The sequence below is a fragment of the Neolamprologus multifasciatus genome, chromosome 22, assembly GCF_963576455.1.
Source record: "Neolamprologus multifasciatus chromosome 22, fNeoMul1.2, whole genome shotgun sequence".
NCBI classification, from domain to species: Eukaryota; Metazoa; Chordata; class Actinopteri; order Cichliformes; family Cichlidae; genus Neolamprologus; species Neolamprologus multifasciatus.
This window is the reverse complement of record NC_140459.1, coordinates 16,136,939-16,161,327: the sequence shown is the minus strand read 5'-3', so window position 1 is coordinate 16,161,327 and position 24,389 is coordinate 16,136,939. Positions and strand designations below refer to the sequence as shown.

Genomic DNA, 24,389 nt, shown 5'->3' with positions numbered 1-24,389 from the left:
TGCACAATTACTCCCGTTTGTCGTGGCTCAATTTCAGAAATGCAGTCTCTATGAAAAATAGTCTGTCACATCAGCAAAGACAAATGATATTTTAATAGGATTTCTGTGGCACAACATTAAATGCAAATGTCTTTTTTGTTAGCTTACATCTCAAAATACAAATGAATGGGGTGTCCGGTGTAAGACAAGTGTAACTAATGCAAGTCTAGTTAGACTAGCTGATTTTCTTTTTATAAAAACTAGCTAAAATCAAACACATTTAGACATCTCCACTTTCATCCTATTTTTGATTATTTAAATGAAGAATTGTGAGAATTTAAGCTGTGCATCTCTGTGTGTGCGTGCAGCACCACTTTTATTAATCCTTGAAATACTCCTCTGCATTTATAAAACAATCTGTAAAGTAAAAACTATGCATATTTTATATTTATGTTTTTAAGATTCAGCCATTATTAAAGCAGTGTTATATTCACAGTTTTACATTTATTTACTTTAGTTGCGCCATTTTCTAGGGAAAAGGAAAAAAAAATGTACAGTATATGCAGTTGTGTGCAGGTTCAGTTGTCATTGCAGCTTCTTTTTGTATATAGGTTTTTTTTCCTATAAAGGTAAAGACTATGTAATCTACATTTTGTAGGTGACTTTATTCGAGCCTTATATGAGTCTGAGGAGAACTGCGAGGTGGACCCCATGCGTGTCCCACCATCAGTCCTCGCTGACCATCAAGCCAACCTTCGAATGTGCTGCGAGCTCCTACTCTGCAAGATTATCAACTCCCTCTGGTCAGTCTTGTGCCCTCAGAAAGCTCTGTATGTGCAGAACTGTTCTCATTGCGTATTAATTGGTGCCTGAAAGTAACAGAGGACTGAATCTTTCAGTCTGCCGTCCATTTTGCCCAGACGAGTCATGTTCTCACTTTCATTGAAAGCTGCAGAATTAAGTAGAAGTCAGTTTAAAAGGATATTAAACATTTATTAAACTGAGGAAAAGAAACTGAATTATTAAAATAAACCCTAAACAAATACATTGTTTTGAGCAAGGAAAACTGCTCTATTCTGTATGTTTTAAGTCTCCTGACCTTGAATTCCCGAGGGTTTCGCATAAGCTATAGCATTTTGTCTTGCTGTTCTCCCTGACAGTGGGAAATAAAATCATGTTCTTGTTTCAGCATATTTCCCCGGGAGCTGAAAGAAGTTTTTGCCTCATGGAGAGCCAGATGTGCTGAGCGCGGAAGAGAGGATCTCGCTGACAGCCTCATCAGCTCCTCTCTGTTTCTCCGCTTCATGTGCCCAGCCATCATGTCACCCTCCCTGTTCAACTTAATGCAGGAGTATCCCGCTGAACGCACGTCCCGCACGCTCACGCTCATAGCCAAGGTGATGCAGAACCTGGCCAGCTTCAGCAAGTGAGTGTCTGTATTCACCTGCCCTCTTACGCCAGCTGTGACGTTACACTCATTTAATTCAGTTCAGTTTTAAATCTGCAGGCGTCTGACACTTGTGCTAGGTGGGATGGGTGTCACAGACTGACATCACGCAAATAGAGATTTGCAGTTTTGACTGCCAGGTTATAAGCTGTTACTCACCGACGTTGAACTCTGAGCCACCGCTCTGCACTCAAAGAATTGTCTTGAACATCATAACGAATTCCCCTGGCGTAACTAGGCCCCTGTGATTAAGACATCAAAATCGCACACAGTGGTAATTTATTTGACTGCTTTAAAGAACTGTTTAGGATGTGCTCTCAAGGTCACACCTGTTATACCAAAAATAACTTTTAAGATGAAGCTCAGGCTTATTCTTAATTATCCCTTCTAACAGTTACAGACCTGAAACAATTAACTGATTAAACTTAACCTTGTGGATTGGCACATTACAAGTTACAGAAAAAAAAATCAAAACAACACTCTGATAAAACGGACTCACTTTGGTGGCACTGAGATAATGAAAGTAATTTCTTCCAGTCATACTCGTGAGTTTTTAATTCCACACGTACATATAATAAAACATCAAAAGTAGCCAGTCACATTTTATATAAAAGAGTATCTTTGAAGAGACCTTAGTTATGAACTAATCCAGTACAAATATTTTCAGGTGAACTTGATCAGAAAGGTGCAGTTGAGCTGTCATGCTAGTGTTCCCAAGGCCATTAATTTGGAGTGTCTTAAAGTACACACTAGGTTTCCTGTTATAAGTTTTTAAAGTGTGTGTGCAACATATTCATATAACAATAAAAATCCATCCTTCTCTCCTCCTCACCTGCCTCCATAATTTTCTTCAAAACTGCTTTGATCCTTCGCTCATACCGAGAGTGCTAGCTTGTGGCTGCCTTAGCTAAAGCTAATGCTCTGGATAGCGTTAGCTTTAGCTGCTTTGCCTTCATTAGTGTCTTTAAGATGTCTAAGTTCACCGGGGGTTTGATTAGGTGTGTAATTATGTTTGTTGTTTTGAACATTTTCATGATGATCCCTCGCTGTTTACTTGCTGAACTTTATTTCCTCGCCCAGAGTGAAGAACGTGCTAATGGCTACAACCAAACTGTAGCGACACCTGGTTGCTTATAGCGTGTGGCTGTGAGTGTGTGAGCGACTATTTGCCTGGTGTGCTTTGTTGTGCATCCTTGAAACAGGCAGGCTCGTAATACGACATCCGTAAGGCCGACCAGTCTGGACCGAGCGTACTGAAAATCAGGCGATTTGTGGCTCAAGCAGAATATCTTCAGTTCTTGTACTTATTAAAATTTGATGCCAGCAACATGGTTTAAACAAAGCTGGATCAGAATACTTTTGTAATAAGATACAAAGTAAAATCATTTAACAGTAGCGTTTGTTGAGTTAAAATAAGAATTTAGGTATTTAATATGTCTACTGTATAAAATGTTTTAAAAGGTTCAGAGAAACGAGGGAAATCTCCTTCTGTGAGGTTTAAGGTTACCAACTAATACAACATTAAAACTGTGTGATTCTGTCACCACACTCAACAACCAGGGATGTCAAATTCATTTTATATTGTGCGCCACATACAGCGCACTTTCATTCAAGACCAGTAAAACTCCCGTTTCTGTAAGTGTAATGAAGTTTAACTACAGATTTAATCCCTGATATATCTTGATATAAGAACAAGCACTGCAATTTCAACAGCACATCTCAGTTTTTCTACACGATAACGAGATGCTGCTGTAGTAAATAAAAATAAATCAGTATGCCTCTTTGGGCTTAAAATGTAAGAAATAAATATGAAAAATTACAGAAAAAGCTCTAGTAGTTAATTCCCCAGACTGCCCTATAATTATGAAACAGAAAATTTAAAAATCACTTAAAAGAAAAAAATGTGGACACACTGTAAAATATAAAACATAACAAAAGACCTCCAGGAAATTTTTTATTTAAATTTTTGGACTTTTCTCCCATTTAATTTTTTATCTCTACTAAATCACTCTGAGACCCTGGGATGGTCTCTATCAGTGGATAAAGCTGTAAAACCTATTAAAATACATGTAAAAGTCCAAAATTTATGCTTTCCTTGACATTTTCCATAGGTGCCCAGTGGGCTGGATTTTAGTCTTTGCTGGGCCAATTCTGGCCCTCGGGCCTTATGTTTGATACCCCTGCTCTAAACATCTATGCATCCACAAACACATGTTAGCTCTTTCCCCCTTGGTTGCCTATTAAGGGTAACCCTTTTTTTCCTTTCCTAAAGGGAGGGGTTTCCGTCTTGTTTCCGGCCCACTTCCAGAACTTCCAGTTTACTTACTGGAGCTACGCTAGAAAAACTCGGAACCAATTGCAATGTTCGTTAAACCACATCTTTATTGATACCAATGTTGAGGTGTCTTAATCCGTCATTAACTGCACCAATTAAAGGGAAAACATAAATGAGACAAAGAAGAAAAGTGTCATGTGGTCTGATTAAAAACTTCTTTTTGGAAACTATGAAAGAAGCCAAAAGAGAGAGTCTTGGTTTTGGTATAAAGTTAAAAAGCCAGCATCCGTGATGGTATGGGGGTGAAATAGTACACTTCTGTAAAAGCTTCCTGAATGCTACATGCAGCTTTTGGGAGCAAACCCATGCTACCATTCAGATATAATCTTTTTAGGGAAGGTCTAGTTTTTGTTTGTTTGAATATTATTAATGTATTTATTTTTACAATAAGACAATGACAAAACACATTAAGCATGTATTAGAGCATTAGAGCAGCATGGCTCTGTAGTACAAGAATCCAGTTGCAAAACCGGCGATTGCAGTCCTGACTCGTCACCCGCTGAGAACATTTTGATGCATTTCAAAATGAAAAATGCTACAAAGGAGCTCTGACTTGCTGAGCAGCTGAATTCCTACATCAAGCAAGAATAGGAATATGGTTAGCAAATGCTCACAGTGTGCCGTTATAAGAAAAAGTGATGCAATGTAGTGGTAAACATACCCCTGTCCTGGCTCTTTTGACACATGTTGCTAACATAAAATACAACATTTGCATTTATTTAAACATTAGAGTTAAGTGATTTGCACATTATTTGGTGCAGCGTGCTGTAACACACTCACTAATATCAGAATTGCAACAAGAAAGTCAACGAGCATTTTGAGTGTATTTTATATAAAACTGTAACAGCTCAAACCCTACGCTTTAGATCTGCTAACAGAGCGCGCAGCGTGTTTCCAAATTCTTCTCTTGTCTTCACGTGTCCTACAAATGTTGCCTGTGATGTATGTGCAGATTTGGACCCAAGGAGGAATACATGTATTTCATGAATGAGTTCCTGGAAATGGAGTGGGGCTCCATGCAGCAGTTTCTCTATGAGATTTCCAATTTGGACACTGGAGGAAACGCAGGAGGGTTCGAGGGCTACATTGACCTCGGAAGAGAGTTATCCATGCTCCACAGCTTACTGTGGGAAGTCATGGGCCAGCTTAGCAAGGTAGGTGGAATAACTCGATGAGTTCAAATAAACATTTAGTGTCTGTTTGAAAATTGTTGTTAGTGGAAAGTGAACCATAGTTTTCTGACAAACACAGGAGAGCAATCAGCTTTCTAAAAACTGAGATGTAATTAGTTTTATTATTAAACTCCAACTTCCTCCCACAGTCCACAGACATGCATGGGGTTAAGTGAACTGGCCATATGTGTGAATATGAGCATGACTTGTCATCTGTCCACCTCTCGCCCTATGGTGGCCCTCTGAATCTGTAAACATGTCAGGAATTGTGCAATGCTCAATTTCCTGATAGTTAACTAGCTGAATGGAGCTGTCAATAAGACCCCTGAGTGAAAGGATGCACGTTATAAATGAAAGCTGGAACACACGATTAAAAAACCCCCAAAAGACTGATGTGATGTGTGGACTGGCTGCATGTTTAATAAAGTAGAATATGAGTCAGTTTCATTGAATCTCTAATAAATATTTATTATAGCTTTAAGATATTTGTATGGCAATTTCCTGTCTCTGCGCCCTTTTTTAAAATCACTCCCTGTCAAGCCTTCACCAGCAGTATATTGAATTAAAACCTAGCTCATCAATACACAAGATCATTCCTTTTACCTTTTTATCTCGTCTTTTTTCCAGTTGGATCTTTCTCCCATTTGGCAGTGCTGCTAAAACATGGTCAATAAAATAGCCTGCAGTGGGAAAATAAAAAAAAGAGTGTGGGAACTGCTGTTTGGAACCATTTGAGTTTTTTGTCTATTCTTGATTTTGAAAACCTGTCCGTTCTGCAGGATGCTATACTCAAACTTGGACCCCTGCCTCGACTGCTAAACGACATCAGCGTCGCTCTGAGGAACCCGCAGCTTCACATGCCGACAAATCACCAGCCGGACCGACCGAAGGACAGACTCTTCTCCCGCCCGTCCTTCAATCGTCTTATGTCCTCTGATTTCCAAAGTCTTATGATGCGTGACTTAAACAGGTACCTTCTTGTGTTTGTGTTTTTTTCTTGTCAGCGATTCTGGACATGAAAATATATTTGCATACACCCAAAGGGAACAAAGCCACAGCAGGATCAATCCCCGCTGTGACTCTATCAAGACAATATATATTATGCTCACCCAACCCACATAAAGACAGTTTCACAAGGGTGTAATTAGCAACAACACATAAAAAGGCCAAGAATACATAATAAGAGAATTTTATTAGCTCAGGACAACACGGGTGTATTTCTAAGAGCCTCTAATGCTAATGCTAATGCACCTCTTCAGGCTTTTAAAGTATTTTATCAATCAGTAAATGTGGACACCATCTGTTCCCAGACTCTCCTGCCTAAGCTTTTTTCCCTGTGTGCTTTCATTCATGCTAGCGCTGTCAGATTGTCAAGAGACTGTTGTGCCATGACTGCCTGTTTAAATGGCCCTTTAACGTGAATAACAGTGATTACATTTTGTGGCGCATATTTTGTGTTTGTTAAACGCAAAGTGCAGTCATGTGAAAAGAACATTTGCACACAACTCTGTGCAATAAGTACACCCTTACTGCTTACACAGGAGGGTAAGTAGCAGTCAGCTGCTGCTAATCAAAGGTACCTGATTGATTGATTATCAGCAAGTGTGATCAGCTTTATGAAAGTAGGCATTTTGACAGTTTGTTGGTCTGGAGCATTCAGGTGTGTGTTAAACGCAATGCTGGAAACTTCTCAGGAGTGGATGTGTTAATAGATTCACCCAAAAGTTCGATTTTTTTTTTAGTTTCTCTGCACAAAGAACAAAACACAGTTCTGAGAACCTTCACAGACAACAAAACAAAAAGTTACATCTCAGTCTCTACAGGCCTCAGTTAGCATGTCAAATGTTAAAATTCATGACAGTACAATTAGAAAAAGATTGAACAAGAACAAGAAAATGTCCTTTTGACTGATGAGACCAGAATGAGATGTTTAAATGTAATGCACTGCCCCACATTCGGAGAAAACCAAACACAGCATCTCTGCAAAAAGAACCTCATACCAACTGTTAAACACGACAGTGGAGTGGTGATTGATAGGTTTGTAGCTTAAACCTATTCGCTGGAACGTTGAAGACAATATAATTACACAGCAAAGCAAGACACGAAGTAGGCAAAGTTCTTCATGTTACTCATGCATGAGGGAGACCTGCCTGGAGCCAAGTGTCGTTCCACCACTTGACCCCCGTCAGACTCTCAGCCAGGTTCCCCATAGCACTCCTTTTATTGTGGTTACATGAATATGCATAGGGTCATTAACATATAACATCTTACATAGGTATACATGTGAACAAAGGATTGTGTGTGTGTGTGTGTGTGTGTGTGTGTGTGTGTGTGGGGTCAGAGCGTGACCCCATAAAGACTTCCCTAAACCTACTGGTCTGGAAAGTCCAACAAAGGGCACTTAGACTAAAACAGATATAGCCACGTTTATCCTACCATAAAACAATAAAACAAGGTACGACCTCTTCCCATGCTCCCAGGATGTAGGTGTGGATTCCAGAACACTCTGGAATGCACACCAAGCCTTTGCAGCCTGCTAAAGATCACACATCCTATCACTACACAATTAATTAAACACCTCTAAGCATATATGGTTAAATATTTCTAAGCATAAATGACAATCAACATTGCAAAACCTAACATTCCCCCCTTTTTGACCTTTATGCGAGAAAAGTTCCCAGTTATGATCACCTCATGTCTGAAAGTTTCAATGCAAACATTTTTATACTCAGCATATGTCAATCACCCTAAATTACTGTAAAAGTACACAGTTTAACAAATGTATTAGCAGTTATCCCATTCCTCATTGATCTCATCCAATGGCAAACTGCATCCTACGAGCAAACAAATGAATTGTTAAGTTAATAGTTAAAATAAGAAAGTAACATTTTCAAAAACATTCCAGCTCTGCGATGATCACCCATCATCTGTGCAGAGTGGTTTTAGTTCGGCAGGTCGTCATGAATGTCTCTTCCAGTTGTTTCCATCACTGTCCATAGGACCAGAGTCCAAATGTATGTAGAATAGAAATTCAAACATACCAGTTGGTTTTGTTGTTTGTCAACATGGGTCTCAGTTATCTTGAAAGCTGCAGGCCTTGTCAGCACTCTAGTTTTATGGCCTCTACCAACCCCCATCACCTCACTTCAGGCCTTCGTCCTGCGAGGGGGATACTTATGACTCCTCCATTGTCCATGCTCTGCAGAAAAACCCCTCTGTGGAAAGGGTGCTGGGTCCAGTTATCTTACTGCTGTTATGATCCCAGCAGTCTTCAGAGTGTCATCATATGCACAGTACAGTGGCACAGCATTAGGTGATGTTCATAGGAAACTGCTGTCATCACCACCATAGCTTCTGGTTCCTGTGCTTTTCACAGAATCATGATGCCATCCTTAGACTCCCTCTGCGCTGTCGATGGAGCTTGGCACGCTCCCCTCATCCTTCAGGTGCCCGTCTGTTGTCCACAATCTCCTCTGTTGGCCTCTGGAAAGCCCCCTTGGCACAGTTCTCATTCCAACGCAGCTTCGTGGTCCTTGCTGTGGCTCCAAAGTCTGATCTCATGATGGGCCCCAACCAGCTTGACCTTTGACCTCAACCACTGCCTGGACTGTCAGCTATGCCTGGAATGGTTCTTGTTTCTCACTGGGCCTCTGGAGATTTCTCAGGAGATCCCTTTCAGCAATACTCTGACTGCTGCACCTATATTTCCTTGCTAGAAGGAAAAACTTCTATTTGGAGAGCATGTCAACAATCATCAAACCACATTCTTTAGTTCAGTGAACTTCACTTATAGGCCATCAAAGCCTCATCTGAACACGGATGCTCCACTTGCATAGGTTAAAATACCCATAAATGAACTGTTAATCACACAAATCACTGCAACAATCATAAAAAACATTGTTTACTGTTAATCCTGGACCCCTCCTCTTGACGCATGGACACTCCCATGAGTCAACTCATCAAACCTAGATTCCTGTCTTAAAGAAAAAAGGTTAGCTAGATCATGTCCCAGGCAACATCAGGGCATCTCCTCCAGAGTAGCTCCGTAACCCTGCAATAAAAGATGTTAGCGTGTTTTGCATATTAAGTTTGCTTAACACCTGGCTCTGCCAGGAGCCTGCATACACACCATCATGGCCTGGAAAACAGACCTGGAAGTGAAATCAAACTTCACACCTATAAATAATTGTATCATAAGAGTAATAAAGCATTCAACATCAGCAAGACAAGTGTCATGTGCAGGTTTTCTCAAATCAGTAAACTACAATTATTACCATAATTTGCCTCAGACATGGATCATCCCATGTACTCAGTTAACATTAATGTAATCGGTGACTTCCCTTAAGCAAAGTCACTCCACTCATGTATCACTAGGAGCTCAAAAGTGGCCAGTTAATGAGCTCCATGTTCAACTATTCCATAAACACTGCATCTCTTATTTGTTTTTCTCATGTCACTTGTCCGCTTCTGCTGAATTCTCTACATGTACTCTTAGAAAAACAAACATTAGCAATACACATTGACCATCCCGGTGGTCAGACGCAGGTCGACAGGTTCCAGAGGTGCTATAAAAGGACCATAAAGTTAACCATCCATAGCTGTGGAAAGAAGTGACACTAGTTTTCAACACAAGAAATTTCTCACATGTTATTCACATTGTCAAAGTAACCTTCACATTTTCCCAACAACACAGTGTAACAGCATCATCAATCCTGTAATAGAGAAACAAACATCAACCAATTGTTCTGTTATAAATCACATCATCAAATCACATGAAGAACTGTAATGCTGTAGAAAAGAGAATGCAAATGTTAGCGCTGCGCAGATGTATACACTCTTTCTCACAGTTTCCTCTGTGAGCAACACAAGGTAGTGAATAACACCCCTGGTAGATGCACAGACACAGAAAGTGGCACCTTAAAGGTTAAATCATCACGCAACCTCGAATGTTGCTGTCATCTTTCTGCTCCTGTAAAAGGAAACACACATAGATTCATCCACCCCTTTGTCCTGTCTAGGTGGAGGTTAACCTTGAGTAGTGGTCAAGCCTTGTCAGCTTTTGTCAGCTTTTACCAATCAGTTTTTTTTTCTCTTTCACTCATTCATTCATACATTCATTCTTTCTTTCTTTGCTAATAGTGGAATCGATCGTCGCATGACGTTTCCACTCTCAGCAAAATGACGTCATTTCAAAAAGAAAAAGAAGAACTTTAGATCGGATTACCTCGCTGAATCCTCTTTGGACAGGAACTTACTTTCTAATTGTCCCAGATAAGTGACTTTCTCCTGAGCCCATTTTAATGTGGAGAAACTCACTTGTAACAATTTTCTCGACGACGTGTCATATAGCGCTTCTAATCGTGCAGATCTGCTCAAACAGAGATTATCGAACAAAACTTTCAGTGCACGGTGAAAGTAACAAAATAAAAAGGCCTTGTTAAGTCATGACACAAGCTCCTCATCTCAGGAGGGTAAATCATACCATCAGCATGGTTTATCATACCATCATACTAATTGGCAGGCTCAACTTCACAACAAAAGAAAAATCATCAGCTAGATTCACTCCAAACCAACCATCAGCTGCACAACACACAACATAAGCCTAATGTCTTATTAGCTAGGAGTTTAATCCACAGGTCTGTGCTCTTCACTCAGTTAGGCCACACACACCCATTTTATTCAGTTTTCCTTTTTTCCCTTCATCATAAAACACGTGACATGTTGTCATGCACTTTACAAAAGAAGTTTGTTCTGACGTATTCAGAGTTGTGTATTTAGGTACAGGATTCACTCGCACATCAAAACAGGAAACTCAGTGTTTTAGAGTCTCCACTCAACACACAACAAACTCCAACACATCCCATTCACTCGTGCTAGAATTCAGTCACCTTTCCTCAATCTAAGAACGATCAACTAATTTGCATATCAGCTATTAACCCACTAAGATGACAGGACAACAGAAATGCATGTTCAAAATGTTATCACAAAAATAGAATTTCCCTCATACAGTAAATTACTTGTGCTGCATCAATCAAGCAGGAAACATCTCCCAATTCACTATATTAACAACTAAATTTATTATCTGATCACTGGGTGGTCAAACCAGAATCTTTTTTCCCACAAAAGTTAAACTGTTGTCCTGCAACCTAGAGAGTTAGTTGTCAGCATTGGATAAATTCAGCATTTGATAACAAGTGTCTGTTAAATTAACACTATTTTAACACTGATGATAGATAACAAGCTGATCTTCATTGCATGTGTGTTTGTGTTATTAGGCAGGTTTAATCAATGTCTGTGGAGCTGCATCTCCAGCAGGGCATGTTCTTAAAGCTGCCTTTCCTACACACTTCTCTGCTATAATTTGATCATTTCTTAACTAATGTGTTATGAGTCCATTGATCTTTGCATCACACTAAGTGACTTGGACAAGATGATAAACAGACTCACATGCTTAAGATGTTGTCTAATCTTCATGAGCTCTCTTGTGTTTGTGTTAGTAGGGTTAATGCATGTTTTGCTTGTGTGTGTGATTTTGTATGTTTCTTTTTTGCAGTGTTTCAGACTCCTTCACAATTTTCCAACTTAAGCAGTCAGTTTTCTTTCCCCCTGGTTTGCTAACCCAAATTTTGATTTCCCATATTAAACAACAAATGTGTTCCTATGTGTTCTCACCACTCTTCTCACTCTGTTGTCCTCTCCCACTTCAACAGTCCAATAGCAGGCAGTTCTCCTTCAGCTTTGTCCTGTGTTCCACTGTCTCTTCTTGCCATTTTACTCCAAAGGTGGCAAATGTCAAACTCCAACAGTCTCCTCAGTTCTCCTCAAATGTTCTTGTCACATGCACAGTGAAGTTGCAGCTTGTTGGAAACACAGTGCCATTCATCCAATCAGGCAGGATGATGGGTTTGCTCTTCTTCTCTGATGCTGTTTGTCCACACTGCTGCTGCTTGCTGGGAGTCTTTGCTCGGGAGTTTTTGCTCAGGACTCTGCTGCTGTCTCTTTATCTGCCATGTTATTGCTCTTTGGAGCTGCATTCCTTGTCTTCAGGGAGGAGTGAGAGCTCACTTGTGAGATTGAGGGACACATGGAGCTGTAAATAAGTTAGCCAGAAACTTGGCCTGAACGTTTCCAATGATGTTAAACTATAACTTTCTTCCGACTGCTGCATGTGGAAAATTGATTCAGGTCTGCTTTTCATCTGAAAGTGACAAACTAAGACATTTTCATTATTATTATCACTGCTTAATCAGCACACATCTCTCTCTCTCTCTGTTTTTGTGAAAGCAGAAAATGAGATTGTAGTTGTTCTTGGCTGATAAACACAAAACCTTTTTCCTATGATTATTTTTCATCTACAATGTAAATTTTGTCTCTTCTTCACTCTTTTTTTTTTTCTTTCTTTTCTCTTTACAATAGCTGGTGACCTGCAGAATCACCGCTCTCACAATCAGAGGCAATCACTTTTACACAGCGCACAAAAACACTGTGACGTCAGACACATTCACACTCACTTTTTTCATCTGCATAAATAAATCATTTGGCCAATGGCATGTGTCATGGTGATCCATAAATATGATCACAAGTTTATTTAATTATTTTCAACCCAACAAAACAAATAAACAAAAACATGATGCTGATGCTATGAACTCTCTACACACATGAGTCAAGATGCAGGAAAACTGCTCACGGAAACTCTGCACACTCCAGTTATCACGGTTCTGTTTCCCTCTCTTTGAAGAGTTCTCAGACAGCTCTCGATCTGATAATGTGTAGCTTGATCATCAGCTCAGAAGAGACCGCAACGCAACCTCACACAGTGGTTGTGTGCTTTGCCCCACAGTGGCAAAGACTTGCACTTTCATATTCAATTCAGCTTCTCCATCAAGTAGTTTTAGCTGTTTCATACAGGGTTCAGCATATTAGTTTCACAGGCATGCTCTATATCTCAACAATGGCTCATATTAGGATGACAATTTTTCCAAACAGTTCAAGTGCCTCTATGCACGTCATTAGTTTAAATATTTGCCTATATCACTTCATCTCATATGTCATTGTACTTGATTTGAACAACCCTAAGCTTAATGCAGATTCTTTTAACAATTATCCACCTCAATTAAATCTATGGTCTGGAGCACAGGCTGTTGTCGATCAGGGCAAGCTAAAGAATAAACATTTTGTGTCAGCAAGGGGTGGGGGAAAGCCATTCACCAGAGCATATCTTAAGTGCTGCTGATGTGGGCTGGCCTTCTCCACACGCTCTTCAAGGCTGGTGTGTTTTCTGAAAACTTCTAACATTTGAATCTCTTCCATTTATAAGCCTGCGATTAACCGCACGGCTCAGGTCCGCGTGAAACCCACGCGACCGTGCTCGCGTGAACCCGCGCAGCTAAGGAGCCGTCGCTCTCTTTTATTTAAATACTTTGCGCTGCCAGGAGCAAAGTCCAGCATAAACGTCTGTCACCCTCTGACGCACTCTTGGTTGCTTAGGAACCCATGATAACAACAATGGCCAGTGTCACAGACCACGTGTTCTGCTCCACACTCACTCACACAAACACACTCAAACACAACAACAACAACAACAACAACAACACAAAATAGGCCTATTCCGGACTCACACCGGACCGCTCGGGACCCTAACCCAGTTGTGGGACACTAACCCAGTCGCGCGACAAAACCCAATGAAGGGACGCTCGGGACACAAACCCAGGGCGATTTCAAAACCGGACACTCACCGGACACTTGGGCCCTTGGGCGATTTTACCAAAACCTCTTTTTTCGGGACACTAACCCAGTTCTGCGGTTATAGAGTCGCTCTCTCAACTTACTCGGCGTTGCTTAGCGTGTAATGTAGCCTCAAATCCCGCCGATCGTCATTCATCGAGGAGAAAAGACAGACAGCCAATCCACCTGCCCGATGACAAATTCTCACGTCTCGGGACTTTACTACAGGAACTTCCTGGCTGACGTCAGTCTTTCAGCGTGTCTCTTCTCCCCTCGGTGAATGTCGACTCCAGGGCTCCGGCTCTCGAAGGACCAATTAATGATAGGTTTGTAGCTTAAACCTATTCGCTGGAACGTTGAAGACAATATAATTACACAGCAAAGCAAGACACGAAGTAGGCAAAGTTCTTCATGTTACTCATGCATGAGGGAGACCTGCCTGGAGCCAAGTGTCGTTCCACCACTTGACCCCCGTCAGACTCTCAGCCAGGTTCCCCATAGCACTCCTTTTATTGTGGTTACATGAATATGCATAGGGTCATTAACATATAACATCTTACATAGGTATACATGTGAACAAAGGATTGTGTGTGTGTGTGTGTGTGTGTGTGTGTGTGTGTGTGTGTGTGTGTGTGGGGTCAGAGCGTGACCCCATAAAGACTTCCCTAAACCTACTGGTCTGGAAAGTCCAGCAGTTTATCTAAACAAAGGGCACTTAGACTAAAACAGATATAGCCACGTTTATCCTACCATAAAACAATAAAACAAGGTACGACCTCTTCCCATGCTCCCAGGATGTAGGTGTGGATTCCAGAACACTCTGGAATGCACACCAAGCCTTTGCAGCCTGCTAAAGATCACACATCCTATCACTACACAATTAATTAAACACCTCTAAGCATATATGGTTAAATATTTCTAAGCATAAATGACAATCAACATTGCAAAACCTAACAGTGATGATTTGGGTTTGTCCTGTGGACACATGTCCTGGGCACCTTGCAGTCAGTGAATCAACCATGAACTCATCTGTATACCAAAATATTCTAGATTTGAAAACGAGACCATCTGACAGCTAAAGCTTGACTGAAATTGGGTCATGCAACATAACAATGAACACTAAGCAGAGCAGTGAATCTCTAAGAGAGTCCAGACCTTAATCAGACTGAAATGCTGTGATGAGATCTTAAAAGAGCCGTGCATGAAGAAATGCCTGCAAACTTCAATGCAGCATCGTACAAAAAAAGAGTGGGCCCAAATTCCTCCACAATGACTGCAATTAAATTCACCTTACCAAACATTTTATTTGTTAGGGAGGAAACCAGAACTAAACCTGTAAAAATGAAGCTGTAAATTGTAAGAATTCATTTAAAATCTGCTCATTGCAAATTTAAGAGGACGGTGATGAAACACCTGGAAAGTCAACATCAGGAATGACACACCTGCCAACCTGCAATCATTCGTCGGATTAGATAATTATTTTTTTTTCTATAGTGTATACTGTACTCTCATAGTTGTAATGCATGACTTGCTACAAGGCCTCTAGTGTCTAGTAGGAAAATAAAATCAGTCTGCCAAAATCGAAAACTAAGACTTTTCCCATAAATACTCCCTACGTATACAGTTTTTATTTTTATTTTATTTTTTTTGTACTTCAGATGGGGTGTGGAAATTTTGGTTCTAGAATTCATTTTGTGTGTCACCCATTTTACCCTGCTGGATCACTGACGACTGAAAAACCCACTTTTATTTAGTTTCAAATGTGAGATTTCAAATTCGACTGCTACACTTTGGAAAAAATTTAAGCTATTTATCTGATTATTCAGATTTTTATATATATATCAGTTTAAATCAATACAAGCAATAAACAGGGGTTACAATATTAAAATACCTCCTTTGTATCAAGGAAAAAAATTTGCCAGCTCTGCAGTTGCTGGACTGCTGAACTGCTCTACCACCTGAGCCAAAGCCACATGACGATCAAATGGGATAATCGAAGATAATGAGCAGAAATATCTTGATGGAGCTCTTTGGTAAGGTGTCTGTTTATTTTTTCTTTAGTTCAATAGACATCTCTCGCCTGCCGTCCCCCACTACTGGAGTGTCAGCTGTAGAATCCCTCACGTCTAACCTGAACATGAGGCGGCACGCTGAACGCGACCTTCGCTCGTCGAGGGAAGTGTTCTATGTGACCCGTCCACCCCTGGCTCGATCAAGCCCTGCGTACTGCACGAGCAGCTCGGACATCACAGAACCTGATCCGAAGGTACTGTGGGTCAGTCACCTTGCATGTGTGATAAATTTCAAAAATCTTTTTTTTTTCATGGATGCCAGACTGCCACACTTGTTCATACCACCCAGGAGAAATAACAAACCGCTAATGACTCTATTAGAGTCTGAGAAATTCAGACCCTGTTAACAGTCAGTGGCGTCCCATGTCGGACAACAAATTGGTTGGTTGTTCGTTATTTAAAAGGGACAGTCCACATGAGTAACCATATCTATGAGCTTCAGATTGGTCCCAGTGCTGTTTTTCCCATCTATAGGTCTTGACAGATGGTCATCCTAAAAACAACATATAGACATATATTTTCTTTGCCATGAGCCAAAAAAAGCTATTTATTAGTATCTATGCTTCTCTTTGGTGCTCTATTGTTTTCTTCTGTCTCTCAGGTCCACAGTGTAAACAAAAGTGTGTCCATGATGGACCTTCAGGACTCTCGTATGAACAGCATTTCCAACCTGAACTCTGTGGGAGACATGCTCACCTCCTCTCAGGCCTCCATCGCAGGTCTCGGCCACAGCTTTGGGAACCTCGGCGGTCCTCTTCGTATGGGCGGGCATTTGCCGAGTGGTTCAGCGGGCTCTGGTCTGAGAATAAGCCAGATGGGTCATGTAGGGGGCCCGACCGAATCCATCTCTCAGCAACAGCAGCAGGCGGCAGCGGCTATGCACTTCCCCCTGTCTTTCCAGAATCCGCTATTCCATCTGGCCGCCCAGAACTCCCCGGCTCAGTCGGCCCAGCCTCCCCCTCCTCTTCTCCTCGCCCCTGAGCCTGAGAATGGCCATCACGACTACCCACCGGCCTTTGGCAACAGTGCTTTCTCTCGCAGCGAGGACTTGTCCGCCCTGCGGTCACAGAGCAGTCTGGTACAGCCGAGCATCGTCCACTCACACAGTTACAGTGATGATTTCACCCGGCAGAATCAGAGCAATGACTATGCCTGGCACCAGCTGTCGCTGCAGGTTCAGGTAGGAATCTAATTTTTCCTGACACATAGAATAAGAAAGTTTGATGTTTCTTTGGCTTTCAAGACTTTATCATTTATCATAAATAACAGCAAAACATATACAGTTAGGCTCATAAGTATAGGGACAGTGACTACATTTTTGCAGTTTGCTTCTGAAGACAGCTACAGTGGATTTTAAATATAATAATCCATAATATGTGATTTAAGTCCAGATTTTGGGCTTTAATTCAAGGGATTTAACAAATGTATGTCATTAACTGTTTAGGAATTTGCAGCCATTTCTATACATCAAAAAACATTAGACTGGAAAATTTTTGAATATGAGGATTTTTTTGAGTTTTCAAAGATTATATGGTGTCTCATCTGATGCTTTTTGATTTTTCTGATCTCATATGAAGCAAATCTCTTAGAGGACTTACTATTTAAGCTGCTTTAGCCTGACAACAGTTGTATCTGCAAGCCACTTTGCAACTTCCTCCTTTCATGCCATCTTTATCTGTTGTCATCAGTGTTTTCATTGTTTTACATGCGTGTTTTGCGTCTGCTCTCCTTGGAGATGTCAGAGTAGATTTAAAGCATTAAGTAGTACTGCACCCTTTTGTTTCTTAAAAGAATATATTAATTTAAAAAAATATATTATAAAAGTTATATAAACAATGCGTTTGTGCTGGCTATTTTTGTTAAAACGGGTATCATTTTGTGTTGTAATACAGCAATGTGCAAATGTCTGGAGTAACACTTTGTTTCTTTATATTTTGCTTCCAAGGAGCCAGACTTTTATTTTATTTTTTTCACTTTTTCTCAAAAATGGTCTTGAACGGTACTTCACCAGGCTTTCTTTGGACTTTGAAAATGGTCAGGTACAAGGACTGAACTGAAAATGAGTGAAAAACAAACCGGAGGAGTGTTTTTTTTGGTTTTTGTGATTCACTTAACTCTAAACTATGAATCATTAAGGCATAAAAAGGCACCTTACTCAAGGGATAAACCAGTGTTTTCTACACACAACATATAACTTGGCAAAAAAATTATTTAAATGTTATATTTTGCCATTTTGTTACTTTGTTTTTATAGACACATCATTTGTTCCCATTTCTGTATTTAAATCAGTGAAAAATGCCAAAGATAATGCAATTTATCAGGCACAAAAGCAAAATATTTTTGCAACAACAAGGTGATTCCCAAAGACTGATTAGCTGTAACCTTGGCATATCTTAGCTTGGTGTGCAGTGTGTCCTTAAAAAAGCTGAGGAAACTGAACAAGAGGACAACAGAAAAAGAAGCGGTAGGCCTAAAAAATTATTTGCAAAGAATGAACAGTATCTGAAGAAACGGGGAAAATATCCAGCAGAGAGCTAACACAGGACCTGAAGGAAGTATCTGGGCCTTCAGTTTAACTACTGTTTAATGACGCTTCATCAGAAATAGTTTCGGTGGAAGGGTGACGATGAAGAAGCCATTATTAAAGAAAGGAAACATGGAGAAAAGACTTAGGTATGCCAGATTACACAACTGGACTGAAAATCAATGACAACAGGTCCAATTGAGTAAAAGATTTGTAATTTTTTGGTTCAAGTTATTGTCATTATATATGGACAAGCTCAGGGGAGTGACAACCACGAGGGTCTACAGTCATCTGTAAAACATGGTGGAGGCTCTTTCATGGTTTGAGGCTATATTTCTGCCACTGGTGTTGCAGATTTGGTTAAAATTGATAGACATGCAATGTTATCTGGAAACCAGCCTTATTTTTCAGCATGATCCCAAAAGCACTGCCAATGCAGTAAAAGCATACCTGGATAGAAAAACTCACAATGGCACACTGTCAGTCATGGATCTTGGCATAAAACAGAATAAAAGGCAGCAGATATCCAAAAAGAGCCGTGAATGTCCATCAAGAAACCTGGAGAACTATTCATGACGATTACTTAAAGAAATTCTAATAAAGCTTTGTCAATTAGTTAAGGCTGCATTGAAGAATAACCATGGTCATACCGAACACTGACTTTTAAGGTCATTAGAATTTATATAGCAGTTTTTACCTCATATATTGCATTTCCATGTATTTCCATGTTTGAATAAATGCTTCGCCAATTTCCCACTTTCCTAGCAAATATAGAGCAACAGGAGGTGATTCAGAACAGTTGCACAAGTTTGTTTTTTTTGTTTTTTTTAAATTCCCTAAATATATGATTTCAAATATCACTACTGCGTCTTTTGGATGTTGTGATGAGGACGGCCACAGCCAAGTTCTGTTAAAAAAGATCTGTATTGTTTTGGTTGGGTTTTTTTGGTAATTCCCAGCCAAATTGCCTAACATACTTCGAGGCTTGCCATTTATTCTTAGTGTGAGTTTAACACCTCGACTGAGTCACTGAATTCAGTTTAGCAGTTGGAGTCCATTAGGTTCTCCTTGCACTTTTGTTTTCGCTGTGTTGAGACTGGTTGTCAGATTGCATATAAAGCTCAAATGTTTTTTTGTTGTTTTCTTTTAAATGGCCCTTTCCTGAGCTGCATGATATGCAAATGCAACAGAAACCTAAGGGTACTTGACAGGCTACAGACAACGCACTGAAGTATCATTCACTTGCCTGCTCTGCTGAACTTTATAGAGCGCTTGACATCCATCACACACTGTGTCCTCATTTCGACGGAGCTGGATACTCGCGGTCGGTCAATAGGGCAGGAAAAAGTGTTGAAATGCAGATACTACGCGGGTAGTTATTAATCAGTCTGTGTCGTAAGATTGAAAACTTGAGTTAAAGCAATTAAGTTAAACTGCCATTTGTTTAATAGAGTTTAGAGATTCACGCATTTTACGAAAAATGTAAATGAAACGGCTTGTAGTGAACTTTTTGGCTTTTTGGGGTGGTTGATCCATCACAGTGACAAGTTTACTATGACATCTGTGTAAAATGATAGCGTTTAATGACGGTGTCATGTAGTTGAGCTATTTCTGTCCTGATGCGTGGGCTTTAATGGAACAAACATCACAAGCCTCCTGCGTATTAATGCAGATGGTGTAATCAGGAGAGTGCTTTATGAATTCATTACCTTTCCTTCTATCCATCTATCTGTTTATTCATATGCATATGTCTGATGTTTTAACACTAAATGGCTATTCATGACCATCCACACCTCTCGGGTTAACTGGGGCGGGTGTGTTTATGTCTCCAGTGTCAGAACGAAACATCAGCTTTTGGTGGTTATATACTCACCTAAGGGCCGAACCCAGAAACCCTGGGTTTCAATTAATATGTGTGGCACTGAGGTAGTAGCCATTAAATACAGAGCAAAGTAAAGGTTAAAGACAGGCTGATGTCCAATCAGCTGCTTTTGTGTTTTCACATGCACCTCTGTTCAATAAGTCAGAAAGGTTGAGTGAGCATTATTAATTATTTGCCTTTATTTCTCTTCTTCTCTTAGGAGTCTCTTCAGCAGCAGCACCTGATGGGCGTCACATCTCAGACACCCACAGGCACAGGCACGCCTGCATCTTTGGCCACGCCTCCCACCACAGTCCATCCTGTCCGCCAGACATCCATCGCCGCCCAGCACCTCAAGTCCCAGCGGTCCATTAACACCCCGGCCACTTCCACGCCTCCAAAGGTCCGTCCTCAGAGCAGAAACCTCCTCCTCAACTCTTCTGAAACAAACTCGAGCGGCAGTCAGCCAAAATCCCGGCAGGCTCAGCAGCAGCCACAACAGCAGCAGCAGCAGACGCAGCAGCCGACGGTGCAGACGCAGCAGGACGGGCAGCTGTCGGTGACAGACAGTCCGGCTCCTGGGCTCCCGTACCAGACGAGCTCCGCCAAAGAGAACCAAGTCCCGCCGGCAGGTGCAGAGGAGGCAACGGACACGCCCACAAAAAGCACCAAGAAGCCTCAGCAGTCACAGCTGCAGCCGCCACAGCAGCATCTGCTCAAGCCAGTCGTCAATAAGCAGGTAAGTTTCAAAATGAAAAAAATATACACAAGAATCACTGTTAAATGTCATGGGACAGAATCTAACTACTTAAACCAATACGTGCTTGTTTCAGGGTTCTCAGTCCACTTTGAACACCCCGTCCCTGAATGAGCGGACGGTTGCCTGGGTGTCCAACATGCCACATCTCTCTGCTGACATCGAGAGCCTGCGGCCGGACCGTGAGGGCCAACTCAAAGAGTACTCAAAGAGTATGGATGAGTCGCGGCTGGAAAGGGTTAGCAATTTTTTTCCCCCTACTCCTCTTCAAATAATATACATAACTTACATGTTCTGATTACTGGAAGCTAAAAGTGTGAAACTGGGGTCATCATAGTTTTCTGTGAAGTGTTGGGTGTTTGTTAATCTTCATTTCCATTTGGTAAATAAAGAAAATTTAAGGTGTCGTGGAGTTTAATAAGGATAGATTGATAGAGTTTGATCTAATATCATTGCCAAAACCAGTGCTTGTCCAGATTTGACATTGCAAGTGACCGATCACATTGTAGTGATGTCATAGTTTTGCGCTGTGGAAGCACCGTCACACCAAATTGTGCCTTACCTATAGCCCCGTAACCCTGTTTTTCATATTTTTTTTATAGTACACATCTAGCTCAATGTGTGGCTTATGGGAATAAAAGCTTAGTTTTAAGGTTGTTTGAACAACCGGTGTGTACTGTTTCATAACACATTTTCTAAAGGACTCAGAAGGACTTCCAGATCCTGAAAACAACATTTTGGCCTTGAAAACCACTTCAGCTTTTATGCACAACAAATAAAATGCTGGTCACTGTGTCCCCAGAGAAGAAAACACCAAGCACACTCATATGCTCACTGTAGTCATTTATTGAAATTTCAGTCATTTCAATCATTGTCCTGCTGCATGACCCAATGTGGGCCAAGCTGTAGCTGTCAGATAGATAACCTCATACTTGACTCCAGAATAATTGGTGTACAGAGGAGTTTATGGTTGACTCAGTTAATGCAATGTGTTTAGGCTCTGTGGTTGCAAACCAGCACAAATTATCACCCTTCCACCACCGTACTTGACAGCTGGTATGAAGTGTTTTGTGCTGGTGTTTGGTTCCTGCAAAACGTAGTGCTGGGCATTATGGCCAGACATCTGCACTTTGGTCTGGTCTGTCCAAAGGGTTTTGTTGTGAAAGTATTGTGGTTTATTCTTTCTAGAGAAAACAGGCTTTCTTCTGGCAACCCTTCCAAACAAACCGTACTTGTTCAGTCGTTTTCAAATTTTATTGTCATAAACTTTAACATCTAACTGCGGCCTGTAAAGTCTGAGATGTATCTCTCGGGTTTTTTGTCATTTCACTGAGCATTTTGCCATTTGACCTTGGGATGAAATAACTGGGACGTCCACTCGGAGGAAGATTGTGGCATTGTGTTAACTATTACCTGAATGCACCAGACCAGCAAACTGCCAGAACTTCTGCTTTTCTAGAAGAGCTCACAGTTGTTGAAGATCAGTTAATCAAGTGCATTTGATTAGCAGTACCTGCCCTCTGCTTACCCTCCTAGTTCCTATAGAAGCTTTAAAGATGTACTTAGTTTTTTATAGGGCTGTAAAAGTGTCATCCTTGCGTAGCCATGAATCACTTTGATCATTGCGGTCACATTCTGACCACTTGTGCATCTGCGGTGTGTGTTGGATCTCCTTCATTGTGTCTGATCAGGACCCTTTAACTGAAGTTTAATTTAGAAGAAGCAGCTGTGCAGATTCAAATTTCTTATAAAGAAATTTTGGGGCGACCGTGGCTCAGGGGGTTGGGAAGCACATCTGTAACCGTAAGGTCGCCGGTTCGGTCCCCGGGCTCTCTGTCCTGGTCGATGTGTCCTTGGGCAAGACGCTTTACCCTACTGCCTACTGGTGTTGGCCAGAGGGGCAGATGGCGCGATATGGCAGCCTTGCTTCTGTCAGTCTGCCCCAGGGCAGCTGTGTCTACAACCGTAGCTTGCCTCCACCAGTGTGTGAATGTGAGAGTGAATGAATAGTGGCATTGTAAAGTGCTTTGGGTGCCTTGAAAAGCGCTATATAAATCCATTATTATTATTATTATAAAGCATGGTGATGACTGAATATTGTGTTGCTGTGTTTAAAAAATAAAACAAACACAAAAATGCCTTTTTTTTTTAAAGTCAATGCATGCGGGAGGACTGTCGTATGCTGGCACCTGTCACAGCTGAGGTCGTCGACCAAATGTTCTCCCTCAGATGCCTCATAATGTTTAGGATACTGCGCTGACAGATTGGCCCTGAGGGTACAAATTGTACAACACAGTAAAAATCAACAAAAAGACAAACTGGTGTGTGAGGATCTTTCATTTCTGTGTGGATCAGTTGAATCAGACTGATGCAGAATTTGATATTTGCTCTGTGCACAAGTTTGAGTTCCCTTGTGAAATCACACATATGCACAAATGGTCAGAACAGGACTTGTAAAAATAGCAGCCACGCTGGAAGCAGCCCAGAGGTGCACAAGGAGATGACCTCAAATGGAAGATTGGCTAAATATAAAAAGAGTGCAGTTGATTTTTATACATATACATGCTTCTCTTGCTTCCAGATTGGAGCTTTAACACAATTATGCAGGGGTATTGGCAGAAAGCATTTTGTATAATGAATAACTCCCACACTTGCGCCTATTTTAGAAACAATGCAGTGCTTAAGAGATTGAAACTGGTGCGCATTAAAGCCCAACACTACTCCACTTCACATTTATCCCACTTGTTGCTCAGCATAAAAGAGAACTGAACAACAAAGTGTCGTCTCCATGGATAAAATCACTCATCATTCAGGATTTTTTTTTTTCTGAATACCAATAATGACATGAGTGAAGTGCAATTATTTCATTCATTCTTTCAGGTTAGAGAATACGAAGAAGAAATTCACTCGTTAAAGGAGCGACTGAAGATGTCTCATCGCAAACTTGAAGAATACGAGCAGCGACTTCTGTCGCAGGAACAACAGACCAGCAAGATCCTGCAGCAGTATCAGAACCGCCTGGAAGACAGCGAGCGCCGCCTGAAGCAGCAGCAAATGGAGAAGGACTCTCAAATCAAAGGCATCATCAACAGGTGATTAGTGTGGCGTTCAAGCTCAGGCTGGCAGACGTGAGGCTGTGCCAGTTACTGCCGGGCTTCATCGCGCTAATGAGATTTATCACACTGATAAACATTTTTTAGTTGGCTCGCACAAGTTGTTATTAAATTCATGAAATAACCAAAACTTTAAGTCAACACTAAGTTTTAAAATAATGCCCAACATCACAATAAAATATCTAACTGTAAAGTGGAGTGCGATGAAACAGAAATGGTGCTTTTAGCATGGGTTACACTCAACACTCATGGAACCTGGTCAGATAAAGACTTCTGTCATTAGCAGTCCATTTTGTTTAAAAGCACTGCGTGCTGTAGACTGAAGCTCTAAAAGGTGGTTAAAAGATGGTCACCAGCTTCTCTAGGTTTCCAGAAATTGCCTCTAGCTGTTCTGAAGCTCAGAAT

At 41.0% G+C, this 24,389-nt stretch overlaps 1 protein-coding gene across 7 annotated transcripts in view; it reads left to right on the top strand.

Annotated features, from left to right (window-relative positions):
- Positions 1-24,389, top strand: part of LOC146493202 (ras/Rap GTPase-activating protein SynGAP-like) — a 63,400-nt gene that overhangs the window by 28,014 nt on the left and 10,997 nt on the right. For 5 of the 7 annotated variants that reach the window (XM_085147829.1, XM_085147826.1, XM_085147827.1 and 2 more), the window contains 9 exons: positions 638-782; positions 1,169-1,405; positions 4,714-4,915; positions 5,713-5,903; positions 15,719-15,932; positions 16,331-16,909; positions 20,335-20,853; positions 20,948-21,109; positions 23,752-23,963. In XM_085147829.1, the coding sequence (XP_085003955.1) occupies positions 638-782; positions 1,169-1,405; positions 4,714-4,915; positions 5,713-5,903; positions 15,719-15,932; positions 16,331-16,909; positions 20,335-20,853; positions 20,948-21,109; positions 23,752-23,963 (2,461 nt within the window). The remainder of the gene's footprint in view (positions 1-637; positions 783-1,168; positions 1,406-4,713; positions 4,916-5,712; positions 5,904-15,718; positions 15,933-16,330; positions 16,910-20,334; positions 20,854-20,947; positions 21,110-23,751; positions 23,964-24,389) is intronic. The other 2 variants (XM_085147830.1, XM_085147825.1) reach the window with 1 other exon arrangement.